This window comes from Rhincodon typus, chromosome 4 (genome assembly GCF_021869965.1).
Source record: "Rhincodon typus isolate 14 chromosome 4, sRhiTyp1.1, whole genome shotgun sequence".
NCBI lineage: Eukaryota > Metazoa > Chordata > Chondrichthyes > Orectolobiformes > Rhincodontidae > Rhincodon > Rhincodon typus.
In genome coordinates, this window is record NC_063335.1 from 120457676 (window position 1) to 120476952 (window position 19277).

Below are 19277 nucleotides of genomic sequence, written 5' to 3' on the forward strand. Positions count from 1 at the left end.
TTAGCTTTTAACAAAAAATGCAATTATGTACATTATCATTAAACTATGTTTACGTACATACATAGTCACTTGGCAGTTCGGAACAGTACAGTAGCATATGAAGAAACAAACAACGTTGGAATGTGACTATCCAGCAAACAACACCAAGGCATTTGTTACTTGTACAAGACAATATTTACAAACATTTGAGGGTCCGATAACTGAACGGACCCCCATTTAACTTCGGCAGAAAGACCTTTTAGACTATCCTCTGTTCTGTATTTACTCAAAGTTTGGTTCTGCAGAAATTGCTCTAGGATGTACGTTCCATTCTCAAACGAAAACCACTCAGAGACAGAACCACAGCTTGGTTTAGGTTGCTGATATGTCGTTTTCCTTTTGATGCGGGAGAGAACATAGATGCAGTGCAATCTCCCAAATTGTTTCTTGTGACAATAGGCTTTAGGCTTTAGAGGTTAACGCCGTCAGGACGGGAGGTTCCCCCCTCTTGCCCCTAATGCAGTCACTGATTTGGTCGTGATGTCCTTATCCTCGACGCAAGAGAGGGGAAGGAAAACTTTCAGAAACGAAATAATGTGTGAAAAGGCACTGTTGCATCTTTAAATTCCCACCCCACTGACTTAATAAACGAGAATAGTTCAGGCAGCTTCTCTCAATCGAATTATTCCTCAGTCTTCGATCAACTCAGGTTTAGCATTAGGTTCACGAGGAAAGACAAATTATTTACAACGGGATTAAGCTCTGCTTCACAGACACAAAAATGTTCTTTAATAGTGAAAGTTAAGAAACGAACGCTGCGGGTTCTACAGAAGAGACAGGCCGGACCCGAAACGTTAACTCTGCTTTCTCTCTTCACAGACGCTGCCAGGCCTGCTGAGTTTCTCCAGTATTCGCTGCGTTTGTTTCAGATTTCAGCATCTGCAGTAGTTTGCTTTTATATAACTGCGGTCGCTTAATCTGAATTGCAATTTAATGCTCTGCTTTTTAAACATTCATTCAGCAATAGAAAAGGTGTGAAATCCAGAATGAGAATCAGGCGCTAAAAGCGATATGATTTGTCTTTCTAGAAACCAAAAGAACTGCGGATGCTGTAAATCAGGAACAAAATCAAAGTTGCTGGAAAAGCTCAGCAGGTCTGGCAGCATCTGTGAAGGAGAAAACAGAGTTAACGTTTCAGGTCTAGTGACCCTTCCTCAGAACTCCGTCTGAAAGGAACCTCAATTCCAAGGTGTTCTTCCACCAACAGAAGTTGTAGGTAAAATATGAGGATGTATGAAGGCTTAATTGGAAAATCACGTGTTACATTTGGCTCTGGTTTAAATTTGTGGCGCATATTTTTCCTTCTAGATCATTGATTTTCTTAATCTGGCATGCATTAGTTGGTGGAAAATGTTAAAGTTAACAATGTCTTTTTGGGGCGAAGAACTTTGATCGTTCCCTTCTCTCCAGCGCTCATTGCCGTCAGTGCCCGACACTGGCCGCTGGGCGGCGCTCCAGTCCGGTAACCGGTAGCGGCTGTGTCAACCTGTTCACGGCAGAACCGTGTTCATGTATCACTGAGTCCTGGCGTCTAGATCATCCGATCAATCTCATCCTGAAACACCACCGTGTTTTGCAATAGCACTTGATCATTGTTTTTATGCCACTTCTTGTCCATTAACATATCTCAGGATCCAATCTGCCCACACATCACTTCATCGATAATCGATATCAGAACATTCATGTTCTATTGGTTCCGGTTCTGTGTTTGCAAATTGCTAATAATTGAATAATCGCACACCCCATTAGGGGATGGGCAACCAGTTAAAAAAACAGGTTGAAGATAAGGAAATGCAAGCCGAATGTGATCTCCGAGGCACAAATCAATACTTCAGACATGCCGTCCGCGGGCCGATGTGGCTGATAAAACTGTATTGATCTCAGGAGCTAATACATAAACCGATTGATTGAGAGAGGTGCCAATCTCATTTAACTCTATCATCTGAGAAACGCGGTTTGTGCCTTTCAACACATGCAGAAGTAGTGTCGGTTTGTCTGGTTATTTTGGCGGGGAACTACCTCACAGGGCGCCTTCAAGTTAGCAAAGCGGTCGTCAATTTAGGAATTTGTTCGAAACCTAAATTGTTAAAGGTTATTTTAACATAACACCCCTGTCTTCCACAGTCTACTCCCATTAGCTGTGCGCAAACGACAGGTTATTTAAGGCACGGGTTTGGCTGTTAAACGGGAATATGTTTCAAACTGAATTTCACCCGGAATTTTTCAGACTGGATATGAGAGAGACTTGTCTATTTGTGATATTTAGGTTTAGACTGACGATCTTCAGTCTATTGAGATTTCCATTGACACGATATGCCAAAGGTTCATGAGCAACACCCAGTGTTTTTGTTTGAACGGAGATCAATTGTTCTAATTCACAAAGCTTGCTGTCTGAGTTTCAGGGAAATAGAGGCGTTTGTCCTAGCGCCTTGTAAACCACAATGCGGTACACTTCATGCGCTAACCGATTTGGGATCTGTTTTGATTTAGTTCTTAATCCGTGCACCATTCGAAACAGCACCATTCGAAAATGCTTAAGTGAATTCTAAATAACTTCATACTAACATCAGCCCCAAATCTCTACTATTTAATTGTGTTTTAATGTTTTTATCACTTTATGAAAGCTTTACGAAAATCAGTTGGACACGTTTTTAATCTCTTCTTTTTAAAATTTACTTCTTATCCCCTCAGTACTAAGTTAACAAGCACATAAAACTATACTGCCCACTTACAGAGGCTTAAGCAAAGGGAACGAGTCAGTCGAGCGAAAGCATTGCTTTTACTAAACTCCGTCAATGCTTGTATTTAAGCCGTCTATATTCTTGTAGTTAAAATTGAATTAAAATGAAACCCGAAGGAGTTGGCTAAATCTAACCGTCTTGTTGGTAGGTTCAGGGACTCAATACGAAATGCTAGAGGATCACTGGCAAAAGAAATACCAGTCCAAGAAAGCAGAGCAAAGGTTGCTTCAATATTCACATTTCTGAAAATATTTATGTTGGTTTCATTGACGACAGTTCCTATTTCGCAGCAAAACGCTACACTGTAAAAATAACGGGGGCGTGCTGTCACCTGATATAAGGTGTATGCAAAATTAAATGTTTGAGGTCCAGCCAAATTTATTTGATAAGCCTGTAACTCAAGTAAAGATTGCCAATGCAATCGTTCATCTTGTTGCTAAATCAGTGGGATCTACACCCAGATCCCTGGGAAATATCACAAAGGAAATCAACCTGAAAATTGCAGATATCTGGACATCACTTCGAGGGAGGCAGGGTGAAGGCGCTGGGGACTATGACAACTTGCTCTCTCTGAGGTTACAAGGACACATCAAGGACATGTGAGTCTACGTAATAGCAGTCCGCTTCCAAACACAAACACACACACCACAGTAACATTTTTCAAAACAGATTGACAGCGCCTTGTTTCTTGTTGTCAAATCTTACCAATCTCCCCATCATCCCCAACTCCTGTTGCAAACAGAACACAGTCTAAAAATACACTATGTGACAGATTAATCTCAAAGGCTTCGCCCACGTTTTGTTTCATTACCAGATATTTAATTTGGTAAGGTTTCATTGCCTTCCGTTTTCTCAGCCCCGCAAGTCCTCCTGCTTAACCATCACGTCTTTTCGCCTTTGCTCTAACGTGGTGTGACATTCCTGTGGGGGGAAAAAAGCATATTGAATAAGTCTCAATGACAGACTTGTATTTTAAAAGTGAGACGGTGTAACTTGCGCGCCCTACGAACGCCGGACAAGTTCCCTCCAGTGAGTGAATCGCAGCGACCAAGTGTGTAAAATCCACCGGTGTACGACGTTAAATGAAGCTTCAGATCGATTTTTTTAACAAGTGCTATTCGAGTGTTCACTGTGTAGCTTTCATTGAACTAACCGGGCCTTTGGATATTGTGTTTCGTGGATCATCTGCCAAGGGGGAAATAGGACGCTTTTGAATGATTTGAGATTTTCGTCTGAAAGAGTGGATTACACCGGTTTAAAGCAAAACATTCCGCCTAGCTCTGTATGAAGGAGATGATTTTAAAACCATTAGTTAATACTTTCCTTGAAATGATCTCAAATTCTGTCAGTTCAGGCGCTTCACAATATTTAAATACAAACGTTTAAAATAAAACGATTCTGCTATAGTTCCAAATTTCCACAACAACAACAAAAAAAAACAAAAGGTAGGATTTTTCTTGCAAGGGCAATGCGTCAGTTCTTTGGATCTGGGGAAGTTTACACGGTGCGTTCAGGTAAGTACGTTGGCTACAAAATGCCATTCTGTAACTAGAGAGAGAGAAGAGAGAGAGAGAGACGGTGGGAAGACACCCGCTTCTCTTAGAGATTCATTTAGGTTGTTGTTCAGATACATCGATCGCTTGCAACATTTTATAATACAACAGATATCCAATCAAACTCTCAGAGCACTTGAAACTAACCTAATTTTAAGAGGAATCATTTGTAATTTCGAGCAGGTGTTGAAGTTCCTGCTTTAACACTATATATAAAACGCCCCATCTGAAGTTTCAAGTGAATTTAAGAATGCTTACAAAATCGCCAAGCGATTAAATGCCATCAGTACGCACACAAAACACTGGACTGTGTGAAAGACATCAAAATGAATGTTATTGTTGGTAAACAGGTAAAGAAAGCGGAAATGTACAAACAGCTGAAGAGGATCGTCCGTTCACTTTGGGAAGTTGAGGAAGGTTTGGTAGAGGGTAGTGAGGGAAGCAGGGAGCGGAGGGAAGGGGAGGGGTTGAAATATTTTTACACAGATGATTTAGGCAGGTAGTCGCTCCCCATTGTCGTGTCCCCTCCTCGGTAACCTGCGTGTTCGTGGGTCCCACGGGACGGGGACACAGGCTACGGTTGCGCCCTGTCTTCAGCGGTGCGATGAAGTTTCTTCAAACAGTGAAATGAATGGGATTTTCTTGTATCCATTATTTCCAAATCCTGTCCTATTCGTCCAGAAATTGCAATGCCCAATCTAGATTTAATCCCTTCATGGTCAGCAACCCCCTGCATCGGAAACCCCTTCTTCCACGCTCTGCCTCCTCCCCCTTTCAATTTTGACTCATTTTAATGAGGTAACTTTTATTTTGGCTACGGATTACCCACATTTACCCATCGCTCGCCCTCCCCCCCAAAAAAACCTCCCCCTCTCCCTAGGATTGACCCCTGGACAAATCGCGTCTGTGTTTTTTTTAAAAGAGAAAGCCGCGCCTTTAAGGATGTGTTGCCATCCAAACAGAAAGTAAACACATTGCTGAGACTGAGGCAATGGCAGGAATCTCTGCTGGAGTTAATCAGCCCCCCTGTCTGTGCGCAGGCGCTGAGCTGCAGTGAAATTTGATGGAAGTTGGAGAGTGAGTTCAGAGGGAATTCGGAACGCAGCGGAAGAGCAGCAGCTCCCGAGCAGATTTCCCGCAAAGTCCGGGATTATTTTTGTTTTGTAACACGCACCCTCCCGCAGTTGCTGCAGGACAAGGCGGGAGCATGCAGACGCCTCGCAGGGACAAACTGCAGAACTTCTGAGTGGCCCGAGTTTGGATGTCGCACCCTTGACTCTATGGGATTAATACCATACAGGTTAAAAAAGAAACACCCGCACACATACAAACACGACCTCTTCTGGTCTTTACCCAGCGCTGAAACCGTTGGAAACTTTGGGGCTCAGCTGTGAAACACCGGGTAAGGATTGTGTGTGGGTGGGTGAGTGGGTGGGTGGGGGTGAGCGTGGCTGAAATATCGCATCAATGAATATAAATAGGAAAGTGCAATTCTGAGGGGATTAGGAATCTCAACGCAAACCCCTTTTGAGATAAATTAGATTTTCTCGTGTTTGTAATGGCGTTTAAGGGAGTTCTCTTTTAAACAGGAGTTGAACATCAATATTTATTTGCACAATTCCTGCAGCTCATAATTTGTGCCCGATTTCTATTTGTGTGTGTGTGTGTGTTTGTGTGTAAGAGTGTTTGTGTGTGTGTGAGTGTGTGTGTGTGTGAGAGAGAGTGTCTGTGTTTGTGTCTGTGTGTGTGTGTCTGTGTGCGTGTGTGTGTGTGAGTGACTGTGTGTGTGAGAGAGAGTGTGTGGCTGTGTAAGCGCTGTACATATTGAAATCTGAGATTGGTTTCGACGTGTTCGGCCCTTACCTCTCTTCATTGAAGGGCCGGAACCCAAACAAAGTTAAAGCCGACATCGACCCAGAGCAGTTCAAACTGTGGATAGCGGACTTGTGCCTCTATGTCTGTGTATGTGTGTGTGTGTGTGTGTGAGAGAGAGAGAGAGAGAGAGACAGTCGGTGGCTCAAGGGGAGCAAAATTATTCGCTACGAGCAACAGGAAGCGCGAAAACACCTTTTGTTGCATAGTAATGTATTTCAGTGACAGTGGAGAAGTTAATGGGATCTTTACAGATGTGTGTAGGAGCATGAGAACGAACCTAATCTCAAATGCACCTCAGAGTGGGGCAGACAGCTTTTGCGTGATCTCTGCTGTCCAATCTGGCCCACGATTATTATGAATTGCACACCCCCTCCCCTTAAATTTAGAGAGATTTTCTACCTTTTACGTTTCTGAAATATTGTCAAAGCAATGCTCGTGTTTGAGCTTCGGTTGGCAACTTAGCAACAGCTGGACTCTCAGAAATCACCACCAACCAGGAGGTGAAAGTGCTCAGTGCTGGGTATTGGTTGCCCTTCACTCCATGTGAACGGTACCAGTTCAGAGAACCATAATTAGAATACTGGAACTAGCGAAAAAAAGCCTCGTCGTACTTGTTTGCTTTCACTCTCTAGTTCCAGTATATTTTTTAATCGTACACGATTAACTCTTCCACCCACTCCTACTTTCCGTACCCCACAGCCCCTGTCCCCTGTCAATAGGATGGAGTTAAATTGCACAGCGACATTGCCCGGGGGGGCTGCTGAGTCTCTACCTTCAGGTGCTGGGATTACAGAGATAGGGAGGGCTCTTTGGTGAAGTTACACAGTTGTGACCTCACACGTTGACACTGGGAAAGGCCAGGAACTGGGCAAATCACCATTTCCTCGCTCCATCGGCCGTCAGCCTTATTCCCTCTCCTTCCCTTGCTGTTATACCCTCCCCCCTCCTTCTCAGCTTCATTCACTCAGGCAACCTGACAAGAGTAGGACAAGTAGAAGAATAATGAAGTGACCAGTTTGTGCTCATTTTCCAATAGATAATGACAAGTTGAGAAGAGCCGCTGTTTAAAAAAGAGCTCCCCGTCCGCCAGAGCGATTTTCGAACCGATCCGAGCCATTCCAGTCCGTAAATATGTTGCATCCTCTATAATTTATTTAATAATTCCCTCATATCCCAGAGAATGCTCCTCAATATGGAGACCATTGCATTTTGGATTGTGGAAGGAGACGTGCGCGCACGTTAACTTCTTTAAGCTCGTAGTTCTAATATTGTGACATTAACTGTAGCTTGTTTTAAGATAATTAACTGATCACGACCGTCGTTTTGCTAAAATGACTGGAGGAAGTACTCTTCAAATTCTTAAAACATTATTGTTCTTTTAAAAAATCTGTCCTTCTGGTCCACTGTGCCATTGAACTCTCGGTTCCCTCGTAAATATAGATACAAAGTGACTTTGTACATTAAAAGAGGCACCTGGTTTATATGAGTGTGTATTACCTGGATGGCTACTGACAGAGTAAATTGAACTTAAGTCGCGCCTAGTTAGGTTTAAGATTCGAACTGATTTTACAGATTTAAAAATAAAATTAATAGATTTGATCGAGTGTCTTTAAGGATTAGCTTGGCATATCCGTGTTATTCACTGTAGGACGAGCAGGGAGTAGCCATATATCGCATTTTGGGAATTCTCTCGGGTATCAAAGCGGACCCACAAATGCCAGACTAAACTCCGAAAAGTGGAGAGAAGCTGCCGGGACTTTCCTGTAACTCTTCAATGCATCTGCCTCGCTGTTTTACAGCTGGTTTCAGGATTGCATTACATTACAATATTTCCCACAGAAGAGAGGGCGAAAAAAAAAGAGTTGACTGAAGTTTAAAACACTCTGGAGAGCGCGCCTTGCAATCTATTCTCCGTCTGGGTTCTCTTCTTTTACAGAAACTGAAAGCATTTAATCTTGTAACTGGGGAGTACAGCTCGGTGTCATTTCCCGATTTAGTTGGTGCAAACGTACGGTTAGAGGAATCGGTGATGATGGGTGATTTGTCAAAATTATGGGGATTAAACTGCGAAGCAATTTGCCTAGCCCGTGTAATGACGCCGCTAACGTTAGAGATTGCATTAAACAAGCCGACCTGGTGTACTACAGACAGCAAACTAAGGCAGAACAGAGTGTGGTTTCTGGTTAGTGACTAGACCGCTGAGACTAGCGATAGGAAGCTGACACAAGTGGGTTTCTGGGCCACCACTTCAAAACGCGAGTGAAAGTAACAAACGCGCACACATCAGAAAACGAGAAAACACTTCATACCACCATCCTGGTAATTTGGGAGATATATTCAGTGTGTTACACCTAATTTGGTCACGGGCTGTGTAACGTTAGATAACTTTGGATCACATTTGTTTCAGGCCTACGAATAAAATGACACCTTAGTTGCACCAAGCTTCCCACCCACTTAGTCTCTTCCACCCACAGCACACTAACCACCCAACCCCACCCCCACCGCGGGGTTGCCATGTGCAATCTGTAAAATCATGCCTGACCTAAATTGTCAAGATTTTTTTTATTGAGAGTGGCGGAGGTGGGGGTTGACGTTCAGACGGTGTTTTATGAGAAGTTTGATACACTGATAATTACCACAAGTTGCAGAGGATGAGGACCTTAGCCTTGTGTAGGTTTAAGGCAATGAGCATTGGTGCTGAGACACAGGAATATAGCGGGTGAGATGCTGTTAGCTGCAGGCGTTCGGATTAAGGTACTGGGATGTGGGTTGGAGAGAATCCTCCTCTAGGAATAGGCTGAACCAATTCCTTTTAAAGGAGGAGAAACTGTTTTTTCGCTTCACTGCTTAGAACTAAACTCTCTGATAGTCACACAAACACACCTCATTAAGTCACAGGGCAACGAGGGATTTCTCTGACTTCGCCTAGAGAGCTAAACTAAAACAGGGCTCGTCCCCAGCTCAGTGCTGTGTACACTGAGGAAGAAAGGGTTTACCTTCAGTCCTGATTTCTGATAGGAACACATTAGGGCCTGCCCTTAGAACTCAGATCGTATTAGTAGATTGTTTGTTGTGTAACGTGTTAGAGAAAAATAGTACACACAGTGTGATTTATTAGGAACAGCTTGCTGTTGAAGGTGTGCAAAGGCGGTGTTTTGATTTTAATTAATCAAGCCCACTATTTTGGAGTCCATATTCTAATTTAGCATTTAATCACAGTCTCCCTCTTCATTTAACCCACTTTCGTTAAATTGCCCGATTTCTAAATGAAGAATCTTCAAGACGAATTATCCCGAATACTCAAAGTAAAAACATAATTTCACTTGACGTGCCCGGTGAATCTCTGAGTTGGTAGATGAAAGCAGAGTTAGAAAGGCCTTTGTAAAGACAATGGGATTGGCATTCCCAAAAGCGATTGTATCGCCATGAAGGAATCAATTAGCAATACGACGTTTTAAACCGGTCAATAAAGTTACTAGAAGTTTGCAATTGATAAGCATGACTTATTGGTGAGGAGACGGGCCTGGACAAATAGCAGATACCAACACCCTGCCCCCCCAACTCCCCCAAAAGGGATCAGGGGATAATTCTGTGAACAGAAAGTTGACAGGGCCCGATATAATCGGCTGGGTTCTTCCAGGTCAGTGCAAAGGAATTCAATCTAAACTGAAATGAAGAGTTTGTGTTTGAAAAGGTGAGGGGGAAGGGAGGTGCGCAGATCTAAATCTGGACCATCAGACAGAATGTGATTTGAAAAAGAGGGAGAGACAGAGATAAATAAACCCCCGGGGGCATTGATACTCGTGACGACTTGTTACATTCGTCCTGATGTTCGCCAAAATCTTGCAACATTTTCCGTGCTGTGAAGAAAGTTGTTCGGACCTTCTATTGAACACAGACTCCCGTTTCCTTTCCGTGCTTTGCCGAGGAGTTGGAATCTCTGCGACCAACCCTCCAGACTTCTAAACAGTGTAAAACAAAGACCAAGATTCACGATTTTAATAAATCAGTGAGTCCTGTTTACTTCCGAAACTTACTCCAATTCAAGCGCAGATTACACCCCACTTTTGAGCTAATCCTCCAAACACTGCTTCAACCTTCACCTGAATTATTTGATACAAGGGCCAACCCTGTAAGGTAAAATAATGTGACAGTCAGGAATACGGCACTTATACAGGATTTGAAACAGTGAAGATTTTAAATTTTCCTCCGGTTAATGCAGAGGTTACAGGCTATTCTATTCAATAAAAGTCTTTCAGTGCTGAGATATGAACATCCCATCGCCTTTTAACAACGTATAAAATATTTCTGATCTTTTTCCAAAGTAGCACTTGAGCTAAAATTCCCTCTCTCCCTCTCCAGTAAAACAAACATGTTTCACTCGGTTGCAGCCGACAAGTGAGGTTGCTAAGAGTGTGGGGTGCCAGTGAAGTGTTGCCCTTTTACCTTTCAATTATCTTGATGAATGAGTTGCTCCTTGAATAAAGAAAAATAACCAACTCAGCCCTGAGCCCGTAAACCCGAATCCAGCTGAGTCTCCCTCCCCGGGGGGAGGGGGCCGTGACACTGGCCTCGCGGTTTCTCACAGACCCCCGTCAACAAAAATAAACCAGAAGAAAAGGCGACTGCATGCTGGAGAAAGTGGAAAATCTCTCTGTCTCTCTCCCTCTCTCTCTCTCTGTGTAGGTTAACTTTTGCGGTTGATATATTCTCAATGTAACGATGGAAAGGAACCCACCCCCCCCCCCCGCTCCACCTAATACGATGGTCGGAAAGAAACTTTTATTTGCCTCTCTGCATTTGGAGATGTCCCGACTTTATTTGTGTTGGTAGCGTGTTTATGAACTCCTCAGAGCAGCTCGTAAAGTTAAAATGATGAGGGCTCAGATTTCTCCCCCACGGCAGACAATTTTTGCACGGGCCCTGCTCCCTCAGAGAACCCTGTAGAAATACGTTACTCTCCTTTCTTGTCTGTTGTCGTTTCCAGTCCTTTTCGTTTTAAAAGCAACCAAATAATTTCACGGCGGATGCTGGGAGCCCGAACTAGAGAGGGAAGTTGCTGAGAAGACTTAGCGGATCTAGCAGCCTCTGTGGATAGAGAAATAAAACGGGATCTTGTTAATCAGAGGACAGTTTCACTTTGAAACGTTTTCTGTATCTCTTCAGAGACGATAAAAAAAATCTCAAAGTCAGGACCCTGGGCGCTGACTGTGTAGTTCATGTTAGATTTTTTAAAAAATAGTTTCAGGGATGCAGCTTTTTGCACATCAAGGTAGGGTCAAGCGCTCAATTGCTCCTCCCTGGCCCCTCTGTTGTTTTATATCTGAGCAGTTTTAATTGTCCTTCAGCTGAATTGAACATAAACAATAATGGAGGATGCAAAATATTGGGGACCCCCTGGACTTAAACCATTTTCATCATCGGTTTGAATTCTGTGGAACTGAAGATGGACCTTAGCAGCATCTACTCCCCAAGACGCCCAAATCAACTTTCTCCGGAGCTTTTAGGGATCGAATTGCTGGTCAGATTTCCTCCAAGTATTATGCAAAAATAATAATAATGACTGTCAGGAGTAGCACCCGAAAGCTTCACGCATGTGCTATAATTAAATGGTGTGTCTGTCTCTGTCTCTCTCGGTTCTTTCTAGGCTTGGCCGAGGAATTGTACAGAAGTGTTGCCTATTCGACTGAAATGGGAAGTAAGACTTTGCCCGCTCCTATCCCCCTGCATCCACCGCTGCAGCTGACAAACTATTCGTTCCTGAGGGCGGTGAACACTTTCCCATCGGCCGTGGACCAGCTGCAGGGTTTGTATGGCCTCAGCACCGTCCAGACCATGCACATGAACCAGTGGACTACCCTGGGCTATCCTCACCTTCACGGGATCGCCAGGTCGACTTTCACCGAGATGGCCGCCGCACAAGGCTTCGTGGACGGCAGGTTCCCGTTCCCGGCGCTGCCCTTCAGCGCTCACGTCTTCCACCCCAAGCAAGGGAGCCTCGCCCACGTCCTGCCCTCGCTGCAAAAGGAGCGGCCCCGCTTTGACTTTGCCAACCTGGCGCTGGCGGCCACACAGGAGGACCCGCCAAAGCCTGGAGACTTTCCAAAGCTCAGCGCCGGGGTCGGAGGCTCTCACGGGGAGGTTGGTAAAGTCACCCTGGACAGGAAACCTTCCAGGGGTAGGCTACCCTCCAAGACCAAAAAGGAATTCATCTGCAAGTTCTGCGGCAGGCATTTTACAAAATCCTACAACCTCCTCATACATGAGAGGACCCACACAGACGAGAGGCCCTACACGTGTGATATCTGCCACAAGGCCTTCAGAAGACAGGATCATCTGAGAGATCACAGGTTGGTGCAGACACTCCATAGCCACACACACACACACACACGCATACACACACACATACACATACACACATACACACACGCGCACACATACACACACACACACTGCACCAAACATTGCAGCATCGTGAATCCTGAAATAATCCTCTCCTGATGCCTGGTACTGCTTCTCTCTCACGGAGGACAAATGCTGTCATGTGATTTAGTGTGTGATCATCACATCTCCCCAAGTTGGTATCAAGGCTTCTCTAGGGGGCTTTCTGTAGAAGGATACATCCTAATTTGTCACGAATGGAAATCTCCATTTGCAATGTAATTGTACGGATCTGATTGATCACTGCACCGCCGTCCCCAATGTTTTGATATTAAACCAACGTGAAATGTAATGCAATGGAGAACTCGGGGCTGGGACATGGTTAGAAATACGAGAAATGTCAGAATTGACTAAACGAATCACAAAACCATCTTCGGGCATCTGCTCAGATGGGTGAGATTATTATATCTCCTACCGTTCTCCCTGCCGTCCAGCAGTAGTGACTGCCCATTGCAGTGAAGCTGTGATTTGGGGAATAAGATATGAACCTTCTCGCGGTCCCTTGGTGTCCTTGAGGTGAGGCTGGGTGTTTGGCGCCCGCTGTGCTGCGTCCCTGATGCTGCTGTCGGCGTGGCGCCTCTCCGCCAGTGGAGGGCGCTGTGCCCGCGTGGTGCGGCAGCTTCTCCCCCGGCCAGAGGGGGGCGGTGTGGAGCATCGGTAGCCGATCACTCCCGGCCATCAGCAAATTCAATAACAACTGCTACATTCAGTGGCTACAGCAGCAAAGATACATGAACCCAGGGAGCTGTAAAGGTCGCGTTACTGAGAGTTTGCCACTGCTTTCATTTGCAGGTATATCCATTCCAAAGAGAAACCTTTCAAGTGTCAGGAGTGTGGGAAAGGATTCTGCCAGTCCAGGACTTTAGCTGTTCACAAAACGCTACATATGCAGGTAAGGTCCACAGCAAGTTTCGAAGGATTCAGACTCTGTGTGAATAAAGTTTGACAGGTCCTGCGGGAGGTAGCTTGCATAGTTTTGTGGCGAGGGGAGAGGGAGGCCAGTATTTTTGCTCCCTCGGCAACATATTTATAAAGATAAGATGATCCAGGGCTTGCAATGTGCATTATGTCTGTCGCTAATGTCCTGGGAACCGGGACATCTTTTCTGCTCAGTCTTTTTATGAGGGACCTTCTAATGAAACGTCAGCTATAGAACTATCAGTTGACTTTTAAGATGACAAATTAAACTTTGTGTACAACGCGTACGATCGTTCCACGGTTTCTGGGCGATCGCTGTAAATGCTAAAAGGAGATCACAGTATTTTATTTTCGTTTCAAAACGAAAGAAAGGAATTAATCCTTTGCTTGCTTCAAATCTGAACAGGAATCTCCTCACAAATGTCCCACATGCGGAAGAACGTTTAATCAAAGAAGTAATCTGAAAACTCACCTTCTTACCCATACAGACATCAAGCCCTACAATTGCGAACAGTGTGGCAAAGTATTCCGGCGTAACTGCGATCTGCGACGGCACAGCCTAACTCACACTCCCCGGGCGGAATATTGAGCGAACCGACGGCCAAGCCACTCCGCGTTACTTGAATTTGCTGTGAATACTTGTATAAAATAAATAAATATGCCCTCCCCCTTCCCAAAAAAGGGGAAAAAAACTGACAATAGCCACATCCATATAATTCAATTGTTTTATACATATCCCTGTCCAAATCAGAATCTTCGTGTATATAAAATTTTTTATACTGCTCTATGTCCAATCCTCAAATGGGGTAAATTGAAAGCATGTGAATAATGATAATAAAATGCTTTTTATCATGTCATCTTTTGTACTTTGTGTTCCAATTAGGCTTAATGGACACTGACAAAAACTAAACAGCGCCCACCGGGAAAGATAAATACATGATCGAAACAATAAAATTCACTGACAATATTTCTTTCAACAGTCTCAAAGCAAAACGTTCAAGGAGGCTGAGGAGCTTATTCCGCTTTTTTTATTCTTCCCCACCGAGTTTCTCAAGGCTATTAATGGATTTCTTCCTGTTTTATACCGGGAATTAATGATAGTGTCGGGGTGCATCCGCTTATTGACAAAGATCTCGAATCCTGAAGTCGCGACAGCTTTTGAGGGGAAACTACAAATCGTTAAATTGTGCCCCAATCCTCAGCCAACAGCGGGAGGTTGCTTATTGAATGCCCACTCAAGTAGTTCTCGGACTAATTCTGCGGAGCTCCGGAACATGTCAGCTACAACATTAACTGCAGGATGAAAATGTACACGAGCCCTCACGTTGCGCATCTCCTAACGTTGTGAAGGGCTTGACACAACAACACAAAAACATGGGAGACTGTAATTTTCTGTTCCATTGATACGGGTTAATGTAGAGAAGGTTTTGCTACTGATAGAAGATGGTTGGGATACCACAGAGTGAACACCTGAACAAACAGCTCCCAATTTCATTTTGACTATTCCAATGTAGACAGTACACACTGTATCCTCCACCCATAACCAACTTTCATTTCATTTATCGTTCAGCAACTGATGGCCCCCCTGCTTGATGTTTAATCTTCTCTGGACTGATGTCTAGTTCTACCGTCAGTTTTACGAAATAGCTTCCAACCAGAGGAGCATAGACCACCCCGACCAAACCTAAAATGGGAATAGCTCTGACAATTTGACATAATTTCTCTGAGAGCAAGATTTCCTTTGCTCTATTAGTCGAAAGTAAACACATTTTTGAAATAAAAGCGGAGAAGATAAGATTAAAAGAGAGGTAACGGAAAAAAAAACAAACGCTAGCTCCATGTTAGATTTTCGCTGTCACTGTATCATGGAGGAACCTAATAGCATCCTTCCTGCTTTACACAACTACAATCCTCTCACTGCCATTTCCTATCCCACACCTCCCAATATTTACTTCTCACTCGGGTTCGCGCATTTACACTTGATCCTCTCGATAACTGTTCTACAATTAACAAATACCAGGGCTGCCATCGTTGCCAGTAATTACAGTGAGAAGACTGAACTTGAAAGGGTTGAATGGGGGTGGGTGCGGAATATACGACTTTTTTTCTCCTCAAGGAGCAATCTCTTGTGAAGGCTATAATGTAAATACATTCGACTTTGGTGAATTGATACCATAATTGGTTTGAAGACTAAAAAGTACAGCAAAGTGTAGCAAAGAGGTGCTTCATATATCAGAGTGTTCGGGCTCTCTATAAATCATCTGATACCGTAGAGCCAAAACATTGGCGCAAGATGTTTAAATTACACAGCCTACAATGTTCTACAAGTGCTATAACGTCATTAACTATTTGTTGACTGATGCTCTCCATTCAACCATTCAACATATTTACACAAAAACAGAAATTGCTGGAAAAGCTCAGCAGGTCTGGCAGCATCTGTAGAGAGAAATCAGAGTTGACGTTTCAGATCGAATGACCCTTCCTCAGAAGAGGTCTAACTCTGATTTCTTTCCACGAATGCTGCCAGACCTGCTGAGCTTTTCCAGCAATTTCTGTTTTTGTTTCTGACATACAGCATCCGCAGTTCTTTCGGTTTTTAGTCATTGTTTTAATTTAACCCGTCAGGGAGTTACATATAGAATGAGTGTCTTCCGCACGCTTTTCAGTTTTGCTTCCAGCTTTCCTGAAGTTTACAGGTAGTTAAAAATACGGCGGTTATCTTGAAGGATTGGACTTGGGCGCTGGGGGCCGGAGGTGGGGGGAGATGTTGTGGGACGTGGAGGTTGCTGAGAATGAGGCTTCCGACAAGAAAAAGACGCATTCTTCAAAATGTGTTGACCTGTGAGTTGGTGTTGTAGCGCCAATGAAGAGCGGCCTCTCTTGCATTGAACTGCGTTCCGAACTCGCTCTTGGGTGGGCGTATTGATTGAAAAGCACGTTCTTCGTTTCCAGCGAACATCCCCAACGCCTTGCTTTGACTTGTATAAACATTCCAGGCAGCGCCCCCCTCCCTTCGGCCCCACCCGCAGTTCATGTCCCCCAGGACGGCCTCATGTGGCTCTGAAATACTCAAATTTTCCTTCCATGACCATCCACCCTTGAACACTGGACGTTACTTTAGACTGAATAAGGGAGGCTTCCTTAATGTCAAGAGCCTTTGAGACTGTACGAACTGTTCACAAACTCAGTTGACTGCATTAAGTTGATCATTTTACGCCGATTTTCGAATTATGATCGCTTTTGACTAATCTTTGCTCCGGTGTTTTTACACCAACAGACAAGCATCATTGACTTAATTGATAAATACTTAATCTAAGCGCCTTGATTAAATCACAGTTACTTACTGAAGAACTGCTTACCCAGTCCAGTTCCTGTGGTCTCTGTCTTTCTCACAATAGACTTTAAACGAACGCGTGTACTTTCAGGATATAGATAATTGAATCCACGTATCTTTTTATATTTGCTCGACTTAAATACATGATCTGTTAGAAAGGATGATGTTAAACATTTAGACATGCACTTTGTAAACAAAGACTCTGTAATGGAATAACATGAATGTTGTTCAGACCACAACATTGGTATTTTTTAAGTAACCATATTACTTGGCGTCAGTGAACTTTCTTGAAAATTTTACTTGTAGTCACCATTCACTGGCCTTTCTAAGCATTTTCTAGGGCTTTGTTAACATCGCTTAGTTCTCCCATTCCCCGACCCTACCCCGCCCTTGTATGTGGTATGTGGGTAACACTGGCTCATCCCATTTGTTACCCATCCCTAGTTACCCTGGAGAAGGTGATGGTGAACTGTTTCTGGAACCCCGCAGGTACACCCTCAGTTTATTGGAACTGCACGGAGGGAAGTCAATGTTAGAACCTGCCGCAGGCAGGTCATGTATTCTGGGCACATCTAAGTTTTTCAACAAAATAAAGGCCAGTTGCACAGGAACTCTCGTGCGTGTGCGAGGAGTACATCGTCATCGAGTACATAAGTACATAGAGATGATATGTGTAGATACATACACAGCGCGCACTCAAATGTGTAAACATAGGTATATATGTACATATAAAAATAAGGTACATATCTACATCTGTGCGCAAAAAATGTACACATATAGGTACGTATAGATTATATGCGTACGTGCTCATAGACATATACGCTTATAAATGTATGGAGACATAAAGGATTGTGACGCAAAGAATTTAACAGAAACATACAATTTAATCGGCCAAGGGGAAAAAAAAACATGTTTAAAGCAGTTATGGTGTCCTGAATTACATCCAGCTGTTGATTTAGAATACTGTTTGCTGAGGTTAAAGAATTAAGTGCAGGATATTACACAGGTTCGAAACAACAGATGAAATGCATATATCTGCCCGGGGCTGGATGACCACTTATGCGCTGCAAATTTGTAACAGTTAGGTTTTGACTTTCTCTACAGTGGGATAAACGCCAGCAATGCCACAAATACTGAGATGACCGTTGTAGAGAGAGAAAGAGATGGGCAGGGGTGGGGGGTGGGGGCGAGGTTGGTGGGGTGGTGGTTGGTGGTGGTGGTGAGGTGGAATCCACATGTCCAGGCTTCCGCTCGTTTTCATGTATTATATGCATCCTAATTCGTTTTCCGGCTAGAGGTCAAAAGGAAAATGAATAAATTAGTTGAAAATGCTACATTTTCAATGAATTGTCTATTTTTAAAACTTTGTAGACATATAACTGCTTTTTTCCCGCTTACCACATTTATGCAAAACTAGAGATAGATCAGTTTTATCCCCTGGAAAATCAATGCAATTCGTGTTGTAAGGTAGATACAATTTAATAAAGACTCTCATCTAGAATTTTTTTTCTTAATCATAGATTATAATTTGGAATTATTGGTTAAAAAATATACCTATAAAATAGGATGTGAGGTGAAACCTCGATTATTCGAATCAAAGATGCAAAGCAAGCAGACTAAATTAAGAAGAAAGTGACAATATCGCTGAAATAAACTAGCATTCCTGGTTTAACTATAACTCTCAATTATAAATAAATAATTCAATCCTCCACAAATCGGTGTTTTCAATGCAGAAGGCCGTGGAAGTATAACTTTCAATATTTCGTTGGTAATTGATTCATTCAATTGGTTGATTCCTGAACTGGTTTGAGCGAATTCTTGGAAGAAGTGAGGAACAGGGGTGATATTTCTGAACTGACATGGTCTTATGTTGAAGAAGTATTAATGCAAACGCGACCGTTTTAGTGGAATAGAGATCAGATCAATGTTGTCATGAGGTTGTCGCACAACCAAGCAAGGGCTGCTGTCTAAAGGCGCTGAAGCAGAGAATCGTGTTACGTACGAGACGCTACATATGTGCTGATAGCACCAGCAATGTATCAGATATGTCTCAAACACAGAGGATGCATAAAGCGTTCACACGTCTACTCTCCCAGGGAGTGTTCGTCACTAGAACACCCAAATTCTTACATGTCAAAGTTGCAAAACTCCTCAATAGATTTATGTCCCATATACCATGCGTATTTCATACAGACAGAAACTCTTGTTTGTGTGATGTTTGCAATTTTGAGGTAAGTTTTTTTTAAAAGAAAAGCAGGGAATGTGATAAACTCCCTTCCCAAGTGAGGCAAAACAACAATCTACGTGAACGGGGGTCTTTGGTGTTACAGAGAAACCCACACCGGAACGTCAGAATGTACGGGACCGGAAACGTCA

The 19277-nt window shown here is 43.5% G+C and overlaps 1 protein-coding gene and 1 long non-coding RNA gene across 3 annotated transcripts; one reads left to right on the forward strand and one right to left on the reverse strand.

Moving 5' to 3' along the window:
* Positions 1-3577: 3577 nt before the first annotated feature.
* LOC125482970 lies at positions 3578-5137 on the reverse strand. Its single transcript, XR_007261988.1, has 2 exons — positions 4592-5137; positions 3578-3701 (listed from the first exon to the last, which is right to left on the reverse strand). It is a non-coding gene; the product is annotated as an uncharacterized LOC125482970 (long non-coding RNA).
* Positions 5138-5316: 179 nt separating this feature from the next.
* Positions 5317-14424, forward strand: osr2 (odd-skipped related transciption factor 2). 2 transcript variants are annotated; one of them, XM_020524207.2, is made up of 4 exons: positions 5317-5735; positions 11856-12558; positions 13442-13541; positions 13974-14424. In XM_020524207.2, exons 2-4 carry the CDS (start codon positions 11900-11902, stop codon positions 14154-14156), a joined length of 942 nt encoding a protein of 313 aa, XP_020379796.1. In that variant the 5' UTR covers positions 5317-5735; positions 11856-11899; the 3' UTR covers positions 14157-14424. The 2 variants fall into 2 exon arrangements, with proteins under 2 accessions (XP_020379796.1, XP_020379798.1); XM_020524209.2 differs by having other exon boundaries at positions 14056-14424.
* Positions 14425-19277: the final 4853 nt, after the last annotated feature.